This window comes from Garra rufa, chromosome 18 (assembly GCF_049309525.1).
Source record: "Garra rufa chromosome 18, GarRuf1.0, whole genome shotgun sequence".
Classification (NCBI taxonomy): Eukaryota; Metazoa; Chordata; class Actinopteri; order Cypriniformes; family Cyprinidae; genus Garra; species Garra rufa.
In genome coordinates, this window is record NC_133378.1 from 36,676,436 (window position 1) to 36,688,463 (window position 12,028).

A 12,028-nucleotide genomic window follows, 5' to 3' on the forward strand; every position below is an offset into this window, starting at 1 on the left:
AATTTATTTCTGTAATACTATGCTGAATTTCAGCATAATTACTCTTCAGTGTCACATGATCCTTCAAAAATCATTCTGAGAAAAAAAAACACATTTCTGATTATTATCAAAGTAAAAAACTTAGGATTCTTTGATGAACAAAGTTTGGAAGAACATTTATTTGAATTTGGAATTTGTTTTGTTACATTATACATTACTTTACTGCCACTTTTGATTTTGCCAATTGAATGCATCCTTGCTGAATAAAAGCACTACTTTCTTAAAAAAAAAAAAACTTCACTTTTGAAAGGCAGTATACTTGTATAGAGTATGTTTCTTGAAGGGTTACATTTTGGTTAACCAGTGCAGAGGGTTAACCACTACACCACCTGGAAAACGGAAATACACAATTTAAAAGGTAAAACAAGTCACAGAGTTAAAAAGGGGAATGTTTATTTCACTGTAGAAGAGAGGGAAAAAAACATAATTCATCCACTTTTGATTTGATGTATAACTTGAATATGAAACAATGACTCCCTGATCCAACATGGCAACCCTTATGTTACGCTGCATTCAGGTCTTGTCAGATTTAACGGAAATGCCATAATTACACTTTTTCAACACATTAAAACACTTAATTTTATGAAAGCTCTGAATTATTTCACCCAAACGGCAGAAGTTTGAACAGTTAAAGTTAATTAGTTATTAATCTCAACACCATATTTACTGGTGTTAACTTGTGCGCGTCCATTGTATTTCAATGTAGTACAGTTTTTTCTTGTAATTTCCATTAAACTTGCACATGGATCCATTTTGGATGAGAACTGAAATGGAAAACCGAAACATTTCTGAGTTTTAGATCTCTTATAATTACAGTAGGTCTGCAAAATGATTAATCAATATAAAACAAAAGTTTGTTTACATACTATTTGTGTGTACTGTGTTTATTTATTATGTATATGTTTTAAAATGTTTTTGTATGTAAACACTTGTATATATAAATATAAATATTTAAATATTAAAAAATCTAACATTTTTCTTAATATATGCAAGTATGTGTGTGTATTTACATTTACATAATAAATATACAGAGTACACACACAAATAGTATGTAAACATTTACAGCATAACATTTACTTTGAATCAATTAATCGTGACTAATCGCTTTGCTGTAATTCCAATACAACATGAACAAAACATTAGTTGGATAAAGAAAGAAGAAATTTGTCTTTGTCTTGTTTCTAGTCAAAATATATATATAAAAAATTATATTAATAAATTAAGATGCATTTACTAGATAAGAAAAATATCATAAGATATTTAGTCTTGTTTTAAGCAAACTGCACTTAGTTTTTTTCCCCTGAAAATAAGACTAAATATCTTGCCATTTTGCTTATCTAGTAAATGCATCTTAATTTATATTTGAACTAGAAACAAAACAAAAATACTACTTAAGATACCTGTAAGCCTTTTTTGCCGTGTATATTGTGGTTTAATATACCGACTGTAGAGCTGACAAAATGCTTTATTGAAAAAAAAAAAAAAAAAAAACTTTGAGTAGAAAAAAACTCCAGAAAACAACTGTAATGTTAATTACACAATCTAGGACTGGAAGTCCATTCCTCATAGTCTCGTTTTCATTCGTGTTAAATTCAATATGGCATCTAGCCTACGTAAAGGCATAGTTAACTCAAAAATGTAAATTCCGTCATTAATTACTCACCCTCATGTCATTCCAAACCCGTAAGACCTTCGTTCGTCTTCAGAACACAAATTAAGACATTTTTGATAAAATCCGAGAGCTCTCTGACCCTCCATAGACAGCAAGTGTCCCACCACGTTCAAGGTCCAGAAAGGTACCAAGAACATTGTAAAATAGTCCATGTGACATCAGTGCTTTTTGTTGTGCAAAAAAACTAAAATACCTTTATTCCAAAATTCTTCCAAAAAGTATTCTCGTAGCGTCATAAAATTGCTGTCTATGGAGGCTCAGAGAGCTCTCAAATTTCATCAACAATATCATAATTTGTGTTCTGAAGATGAACGGTCTTACAGGCTTGAAACGACATGAGGGTGAGTAATTAATGGCAGAATTTTCACTTTTTGAATGAACTATCCCTTTAAAGTCTCTACAAACATTAGTGAGTTGAATACTACGAATCACTAATGTAAACCGTATTGGAGTCTGAAAATAAATGGTGTGGAGACAAATGTTTAGCCTGTTGGTCCTGTGTTTAAATCGACAGAGGGAGACTTGGAACGAGAATGGTTTCTGGTGGACTCATATCTAAACTATCTTCAGCATCCTCTGTGTGCTTACACATCCTGAGATGAAGAACCATCAATGTTCAAGGGTTCTTTTGCAACCATAATTGTCAGATTCGCCTCCCTCACTACCGTAACCTCGGTCCCGCCTTCTTGGATAAGCTTGTGTAGGCTTTCCAGGTCAGAACAGGAAGTTATGAAAGTTTGTGTTGGAAGCTGACGCAGAAAAGGAGTCGATAAAGTTTTGAGTACTGGTTTGAGAGGTGATCTCACCAGAAGTCCATTCCTTATAGTCTTGTCTTCATTCGTGTTAAATTCAATATGGCATCTAGCCTGCTTGGGCATAGTTCACTCAAAAATGTAAATTCTGTCATTAATTACTCACCCTCATGTCGTTCAAAACCCGTAAGATCTTCATTTGTCTTCGGAACACATATTAGGATATTTTTCATGAAATCCGAGAGCTCTCTGACCCTCCATAGACAGCAAGGGTCCTACCACGTTCAAGGTCCAGAAAGGTACCAAGAACATTGTAAAATAATCCATGTGACATCAGTGCTTTTTGTTTACCTTAATCCAAAATTTTTCCAAAAAGTATTCTCGTAGCGTCATAAAATTACAGTTGAACCACTGATGTCACATGAACTATTTTGTTGATGTTCTTGGTACCTTTCTAGACCTTGAACATGGTAGGACCCTTGCTGTCTATGGAGGGTCAGAGAGCTCTCAAATTTCATCACCAATATCTTAATTTTTTGTTCCGAAGACGAACCAATGTCTTAAAAGTTTGAAACGACATGAGGGTGAGTAATTAATGGCAGAATTTTCACTTCTTGAGTGAACTATCCATTTAAAGTCTCTACAAACATTTGTGAGTCGAATACTACGAATCACTAATGTCCACCGTACTGGAGTCTGAAAAAAAAAAAAAAACGTTTCTGGTGAACCCATATCTAAACTATCTTCACCATCCTCTGTGTGCTTAGACATATCCTGAGATGAAGAACCATCAACGTTCAAGAGTTCTTTTTTGACGCTAATTGTCAGATTCGCCTCCCTCACTACCGTAACCTCGGTCCCGCCTTCTTAGATTTCTGGACTTTGAACATATCTATGGAGGGTCAGAGATCTCAGATTTCATCAACAATATTTTAATTTGTGTTCTGAAGACGAACAAAGGTCTTACGGGTTTAAAACAACATGAGGGTGAGTAATTAATGGCAGAATTTAAATTTTTGAGTGAACTATCCCTTTAAAGTCTCTATCACGGTGAAATCTCATTATTCGTGTATTACGAATACTACGAATCACTAATGTCCACTGTATTGGAGTCTGAAAATAAATGGTGTGGAGACAAATGGTACTTATTAGCCTGTTGGTCCTGTGTTGAAATCGACAGAGGGAGACTTTGAACGAGAATGGTTTCTGGTGGACCCATATCTAAATTATCTTCAGCGTCGTCTGTGTGCTTAGACACATCCTGAGATGAAGAACCATCAATGTTCAAGGGTTCTTTTGCGCCATTAATCGCCGGATTCGCTTCAGTCACTACCGTAACCTCGGTCCCGCCTTCCTGGATGAGCTTGTGGAGGCTTTCCAGGTCAGAACAGGATGTTATAAAGGTGTGTGTGCCGTCAGAAGCAGATGCAGAACAGGAGGCGATAAAGTTTTGAGTACAAGTTTGAGAGGTGGCTTCACCTGACTCAATTTGAGTGAGTAAAACCGTTTGGTGCCCAAGACTGGATTCTGGTGCTAGCATGTTGACATGCTGTATTACAGGGTTCAAAAGCACATCATGGTCCTCCGGAGCAAGCAGAACGGCTGCAGCCTTTCCTGAGGAAGCTTGGACAAAAGTAGCCTCAGGGCCTATAGAGGGCGCCATGATGATTTTAAGATGCGTCGTGCTATAGGAAGTCGACGTGTTGGTTGCAACCGAGGTTTGTCCGGGATGTTTGGTGACAGTTTGAGTTTGCTGAGTATGCTGCCTCTTGTGGCTGCGAAGAGAATCCTCCCTGACGAATGAAGCCTCGCATAAATCGCAACGAAACGCCCGTGCCGCTTCCAGTCTTGCACGGTAACGCGAGCTAAGAGGTTTAGGCGGTTCCTCCCCCATCCCACTTCCTCGTCCTGATTTCGTACCCTGCTTGTCGGGTTTATCCGCATGACACTTTCTCCTGTGGATTAACAAGTTACTACGCTGCTTGCTAGCAAATGAGCAGTGGTCGCATTTAAAGGGCCGTTCGTCTGAGTGTACGCGCTCGTGGATCTTGAGCGCCCCCTTGCTGGAGCAGGAGTAACTGCACTTGCTGCACTGCAAAGGCTGGACCGGTTGGTGCTGGCGGGAATGGTGTCGAAGGGCGGCTTTGGTGGAGCACTGGAAGTCACATTTCGAGCAGCGGAAGGAGTCGGAGGCGCTGTGTTTTAGCTGCACGTGTGATTTTAAATTGGCCTTCATGGCACAGCGGTAGTCACAGAGTTCACACTTATAAGGCTTCTCGCCAGAGTGAACTCGACTGTGACGCTTCAGGTCAGAGTTGATCTTGAATTTGGCATCGCACTGATTGCACTGGAACGGCGCGTCACCTGAGGAAACATCCAGGGATGTGAAGTGAATATAAATATCACAATCTATACTACCTGTTTTGTTCAGTCAAAAAAAGGAACACTATACTAATGACACTGCTCAATAATGCATGATTTGTTAGCAAATACACTGATTTACAATTATATTTTCACACTTTTATTTCATCTTTTTTTTTTTTTTGGTAAAATGCATGTGTTTATATAACTGGCTGTGTGTGTTCTCATTTTCATAACATTGGAAAGATGTGCTGTTTGGCTTTGATAACAAACAGGAAAACCAGTTTTATCTTATGTAAATTCTCAGTGGTAACAGGAAATATGGTGTGGTTAAAAACAGCAAAAATAACAACTACAAAAACACTTGATTTTTGTGTGTTTTCATTTCAAGATTTTAGTTGATATTTATTGTCTGTTGTTAGTTATACAAATAATTTTATATACACACAGACACACACATACAACCTCTTAAGCACATAAATACTGAATTTGTATATCAAAAAAATAAAATAAAATCAGTAATATTGTGAAATATTATTACAAATAAAAATAACTTTTTTTCTATTTGAATATATTGTAAATTGTAATTTATTCTTATGATGCAAAGCTGAATTTTCAGCATTATTAAGTTATCATTAAGTCTTTAGTGTCACATAATTCTTCAAAAATCATTCTAATATGCTAATTTGCTGTGAAAGAAAAATTATTATTATTAATGTTGAAAACAATTGTGCTGTTCGATATTTGTGGAAACTGTAGTACTTTTTTTTCAGGATTCTTGTTTCTTGATAAATATATAATTCAAAAGAACAGCATTTATTTAGAATTTAAATATTTTGTAATATTGTAAATGTCTTTAGTACAGAATCACTAAAGGGACGAGGATATGGTAAATAAAAAGATGTGCTCTCTCACAAACATTTGGGAGTGAACGCAAAGTTTTTCAGGGGATGCAATATTTTAGAGAGAGAACACAGTTTTTCAGGGACATGCAATATTTTGTATAACAGAATGCAAACATTTTCAGGGGAGTGCAGTACTTTTGCAAGAAAATGAAAACTTGTTAAGCCAATGCAATACTTTTATGAGAGAATGCAATACCTTTGCAAGAAAAGTTTTTTTTGTGGAAATGTAGTACTTTTGCAAGAGAATGCAATATTTTCAGGTGAGTGCAATAGTTTTGTGAATGAATGCAAACTTTTTCAGTGAAATGCAATACTTTTGTAAGAGAATACAGAGTTTTTCAGGGAAATGCAACATGTTTGCAAAAGATCGCACAAGCATTTTTCCTCGCATCTCGCAAATTTAAGATTCAAGTCAGAAAAAAGTTGAAAAGACTTTTATCTGAACTTTAAAGGTGACTCAACCCTCTTTTTATTTGTGATATAATGTCATTAAATTCACACTGGTGTTTTAGGATCCAAAAAAATGTTAATATAATGATAATAACAATTTTATATTATTGTTATTCCTATGAGAGTAATAGCCATTCAATTGCACTGTAAAATAAATGAAAATAAATATTTCATAGTTATATGAAATTACAATTATTCTTTCCTAATTTTTACACTTGAAAGAGATGTTCTGAATTTAGACTGCAGTAATGTTACCCATTTAAACCAGTAGCTGTCAACATTTTATACTGCACTTTTAAGCTTTTATGTTGACGGAAACAGCAGTAGAGCATTTATTTTGCTGAAAAACTCCAGCTTCAGTGAAAACAGGTTTACAAAACCACGTCTCACTACAAATCTAGTGAAATGCTGTAATCATATGCCAAGAAAATAAAGCACAACTGGTGGCATAATGCACACTGCATTCCCAAATGTGCCCTAAACTCACAGCACATGCAGTAAACAAGTTTACTGCATTCACTGCGAACAGAGCCATTCTGAGGCACGGAAAACATTGGATCACAAGCTGATTGCCTGAACGAAGTGCAAGCTTTGTTGAAATGCACTGCGAAAACAGACTTGATGAAGAGATTAAGCCATATTGCGCTTTCAGTTTTAGTTTGTTTGACAGATACTGTACCAAAGCATAATGGCCCAAACCACAACTTTAAAGACCTTTTATGCTAGAATGTTTCAAAAATCTTAACTTTTTGCCTGGGAGACCTATATCTTTCCATATCGTCATGTGACCACGATAATATCGAGACAGTTTTGATAATATCGTTACATCCCTACTCGTTTCCGATGCAATACTTCAAAATGCACATCAAAACAGATTGATGGAAACATAGCTACTGTCTGCGACACTGTTCTCACCTGTGTGCGATCGGAGGTGAACGGTTAGCTGGCTGGAGTTGCGGCTGGCGTAGGGGCATATCTGACACTTAAATGGTCTCTCGTCATAATGGATGCGAAGATGCTTCTTCAGGCTACTGCTGTCGGCCGCTGCGTACGAACAGTACTTACACTTGTGCGGTTTCTCTCCAGTGTGCAAACGGCTGTGGAGATTGAGCTTATCGCGACGACTGAAGCGTTTATGGCAGAGTTCACACTCGAAAGGCCTCTCACCTGAAGAAAGGACTCAGATCTCAGCACTTCAATGCTCATTTAGCATCATTTGATAATGATAAAGCATGACATTAAACGACTTACCAGTATGTGTTAAAATATGTCTCTCCATGTCTTTTTGGCCATACTGAGTTTTGAACGTACAACCTAAGAGCACAAAATGAAACAAAGCGTCCTTTAAGCACCATGCAGTGAAAATATTAAAATTTTAATACATTAAAAATAAATATATCAAAGCAAAAAATGCAATGTGTTGCTGATACTAACCTGAGAATGTGCATATGTGTCTTTTTTGACTTAGTGCAGGTTTCAGCTTTTTGGAGGAGGTTTTCTGGGCTTTGGTGAGGGTCTTCTTGACTTTTGGTAGGCATGTCTGAAATGACTCTGAAAAAAACAACAACACTTTTCTTATTAGTAAACAGCGAAGTCTACTATATAAAGGCGATTCTACAGAATTGGTGCAAACTGCTGTCCCACAACCCCCCAAAAAAACATTTAAAAAACATTTAAGTATTCAAATCTAAGAGCCTTCTATTATCTATTGAAACCCACAATAATATTTAAAATATGAGTAAGCGTAATATATTTAAATCATAATTTACTGGATTTAAATATATTATGAAAATGATATTGAAACATTTTTTGTAATTTTCCATTGTTGTTTTTAAAAGTATATTGTTGATTCTAAAGTGAAGTAAAAAACAAAATAAAACAAACAATACTTATTTTATATTTTCTTTGTAAATTAGGAAACTTTATGTAAAAATGCATTTTTCATGTCACTACTGAAACAGTATTTTAGTCCATTGGCTGAGACTGATTTTAACTACACCCCTACATTTATAATCAGAAAAAATATTCCTGCATTCCTCTTTTTCATATCCCCATCATTTTGAGGTAAATGTGTTCAAAATATGAAAAATCTACTTTTTTGTGGAGTTATTCCATAACAGTTTTTATATGTTCATAACTATGCTAGCTAACCATAGGCTGATTAGCATCTTTGAGCTAGGTTCAAAAGTATCTTAAATTGTCACAACCGAAACAGTCAAAACCAAAACTTTCAGTGGAGTTTTGGTAGTGACATGTTTGTTTTTTTGGGTATAATCTCATAAAACTGTCACTACCAAAACATGTCATCATTGTGTCGTTAGTGACAAAAGGGAAAACATACTCTTCATATTTGGGGGAAATAAACAACATTTTTGTACAGTTATGCATTTTTTATTTTTTTGTATTTTAGTGTTTTAGTTTAAAGACAACAAGCAAAAATTCTGTAATGTAATGTGGTTGCTACTAAAACATTACTGTCTGTCACTATTAAAATTGTGCAGTCACTACCGAAACATAGGATGTTTCGTCAAAAATAAAGTATACTGAATTATCATCTAAGATGTTATGATAGTTTTTGGTTTAATGTATATTCAAACTAATGAATCCTTAACTTTGGAATTAGTATGATAAACCTTTTTTGCCTTTTACAAAGAAAAATTGGATTTAAAAATACAACAAATCTCATAAATTATACTTTAAATATTGTTTAAAAAAAGTAAATGTTATACCTCAGATTTTTTTTAAAATAAAATATATTAAAAAAAATGTATAGCCAAAAATATTTGCAAGGTAGATGTAAACAATTTTAATTGGTCAACATGAGCCTTTTAATTAAATTATATATTACTGCGTTTCAGTATTGACAAATTTGGAGAGAGGACAAATATTCCAAAGCTTTCTAAAAAATATGACAATTAACTGTCAATTAATTACTAGAAATGTGTACTTTGGATATTATACAATTTGCATACATACAATTTTTGGAAATAGACAATTTTTCTCAATACGTTTCCAATTCTGACTTTGGACCAATTCTGTAGCATGGCCCATAAAGGGTCATTATAACCTTTAAAAGGGACAAGATTACTTGGACATTAGACTTACCACTGGGTCCAGCGTTTCGGGCTGATATATGAGTCGACGGGATCTGGCAGCAGTTTTGCTTGTGTGCAAAAAAGTGTTCAACGTTGTTGTACTGCTGTTTGCAGAAGCCACAGATGTGGATGTCAGGACTCACTTCAACTAATAGGTGGTTTACTCCTGCAAATGAATATATATATATTAAATAAATAAATGTAAATAAGTAAATAAAAATATCATATAAACCACCAGTCAAAGGTTTTTGAACAGTAAGTTTCAAAGAAGTCTCTTCTGCTCACCAAGCCTGCATTTATTTGATCCAAAGAACAGCAAAAACAGTAAAAATTAGAAATATTTTTACTATTTAAAATAACTCTTTTCTATTTGAATATATCTTAAAATGTATTTTATTTCTGTGATCAAAGCAGAATTTTCAGCATTATTACTCCAGTCTTCAGTGTCACATGCTTTGCTGTTCAAAAAAACATCTTTTATTAATATGATTATTATTATCAATATTTAAAACAGTTAAGTATATTATCGCCACTGAATAAAAAAATAAAAAAAGGTAATTGTGACTTTTTTGTTTACATCTCGCAATTCTGACTTCTTTCTCAGAATTATGAGATTTAAACTCACAATTAATAGTTATAAAGTCAGAATTGTGAGATATAAACGTGTAATTCTGAGAAATTAAGTCAGAATTGCGTGATATAAATTGTCAATTGCAAGTTATAAATAAACTCGCAATTTTGAGAAATAAAGTCAGAATTGCGAGATCGAAAAATTTGCAACAGTGAGGGAAAAAAAACGCAATTCTGACTTTACTTCTCGCAATTGTGAGTTTATATCATGCAATTTTGACTGTATAACTTGCAATTGCAAATTTATATCTCACAATTCCAAGAAAAAAGTCTTGTGAAAAAATAATTGTGAGTTTGTATCATGCAATTCTGACAAAAAAAAAAGTCAGAATTGTGTGATAAAAACTCACAATGACTGTTTTTTTAAATTTTCCTTCAGTGAACGGGCTTCCATAAAGATCCAAAGATCAGCATTTATCTGAAATAAAAAGCTTTTGTAACATTATACACTACACCATTCAACAGTAATTTTTTTGGAAAGAAATTATACAAATGAATACTTTTATTTAGCAAGGAATGGATGCTGTAAATTGATCAAAAGTGATGATAAAAACATTTATAATGTTGCAAAAGATTTTTATTTCAGACAAATGCTATTCTTCTGAACTTTCTATTCATCAAAGAAACCTAAAAAATAAATGTTTTCAACATAATAATATTTTGATTCATTTTGAGCAGCAAATCAGCATATTAGAATGATTTCTGAAAGATCATGTATCTGGAGTAATGATGGTAAAAATATCAGCTTTGAAACCGCAGGAATAAATTACATTTTAAAATATAATCATATAGAAAACAGTTATTTTAAATAGTAAAAATATTTCACATTTTTGCACATCACGTTTTTGCTGGACTTCAATCAAATAAATACAGGCTTGGTGTGAAGAAGAGACTTGAAACATTGAAAATCTTACTGTTCAAAAATTTTTAACTGGTAGTGTATATGAATATAAATTATCTATCTATCTATATGTATATAAATGATTTTATATGTAAATATATGTGAAATTAACATTATGTCAACAATGAACACAAGCTCTATAAATTAAACATCATTATTATTATTACATACACTAAAAAATGACTTTAATTCGTTAATATGCCTTAATAGTGTCAATATTTAAATCACGGCTGTAAATATTTATCTGTATTACACAGGAATTTCTTTCCAAACCTGTTCTAAACAGTGTTTTTGTGGGATTTTGCACATATAGATGACATATTTATATACCTTCTCCGTTGAACGTTGCCATGTGGATGAATATGCCAACTGAGAGTCGATCTGTGAAGTATTTGACAACTTTAATTCGCGTTGTTTTTCTGTGTCCTCTTCATTTCGAACGGTTTTCAACAAACCTCATAGTTTTACGACAGTGCGAACCGCTTGATGGTAAACATCATTTCATCACTGAAAGCCGTTCAGCGCTGCTGTAGTAAAGGGCGCGCAGTAGCGCCTCAACCGTCAGGAGCGAGTATTTTGCCAAAAAACAGACAAACACTGCTACCAAAAACAGGTAAAGTTAGGCGTACATGGTCAGTTAAAGTTACTTTTCCATTTTCAGTAAGCATTTCCTCATAAAACGACTTTAAGCCATCGAGTAATTGTTAAGAACGCACTTCAGGTAACAGTTAACGTAAATAATGTTTCCTTGGCCTTAAGTGTGTCATCCTTCACTTTTTAAACATCAGGGAAATTCACATTTAATACATAAAGTGTGTGATATTACAATTCTGGCACTGAACTGCAAGTAATCTGTCATTTAAAATCAATGTAACGTTTGCATCATGTAAAATTTTCGTTTTTAAGGGCTTAAAACACTGTTTTTTTCAAGCACCTGTCAAGTGCTTCAGACTAGTGGAAAGAAAACACCCAAAAAGTGTTTCTTTAATAGCACTTTATCTATTTGTGTCAATAAATTTGAGTTACAATACATATTTTTTAAGTCTGTTTTCTCAAAATTAGTTTTTTTTTCTATACTGAGCTATAAATCTCCACTTCAATAACACTTACAAGCACCAAACTTTACATTTTTATTCCTGTCTGTATTCTGAAGGTTTTTACAGAGGGTTTTGTTCATATATAATATGCTTGATTTTATACATTTTATTCCCCCAAATATGGTG

General features: G+C 33.9%; 1 protein-coding gene across 1 annotated transcript; it reads right to left on the reverse strand.

Annotated features, from left to right (window-relative positions):
• Positions 1-298: 298 nt before the first annotated feature.
• Positions 299-11,226, reverse strand: zfp64 (zinc finger protein 64 homolog (mouse)). The gene is made up of 6 exons (XM_073823408.1): positions 11,136-11,226; positions 9,285-9,440; positions 7,614-7,730; positions 7,431-7,493; positions 7,095-7,346; positions 299-4,827 (listed from the first exon to the last, which is right to left on the reverse strand). The coding sequence occupies exons 1-6, from the start codon at positions 11,155-11,157 to the stop codon at positions 3,545-3,547; spliced, it is 1,893 nt and encodes a 630-aa protein (XP_073679509.1). The 5' UTR covers positions 11,158-11,226; the 3' UTR covers positions 299-3,544.
• Between the last annotated feature and the right edge of the window lie 802 nt (positions 11,227-12,028).

What these genes read in the sequence shown, in the direction of transcription:
- zfp64 (XM_073823408.1), bottom strand. Translation starts at nt 11,157, where the DNA reads ATGGCAACGTTCAACGGAGAAG. An exon ending in CCGAAACGCTGGACCCAGTG is followed by an intron (nt 7,731 to 9,284) that starts GTAAGTCTAATG and finishes TGTTTTTTTCAG; the next exon opens with AGTCATTTCAGACATGCCTA. An exon ending in ACACATATGCACATTCTCAG is followed by an intron (nt 7,494 to 7,613) that starts GTTAGTATCAGC and finishes TTGTGCTCTTAG; the next exon opens with GTTGTACGTTCAAAACTCAG.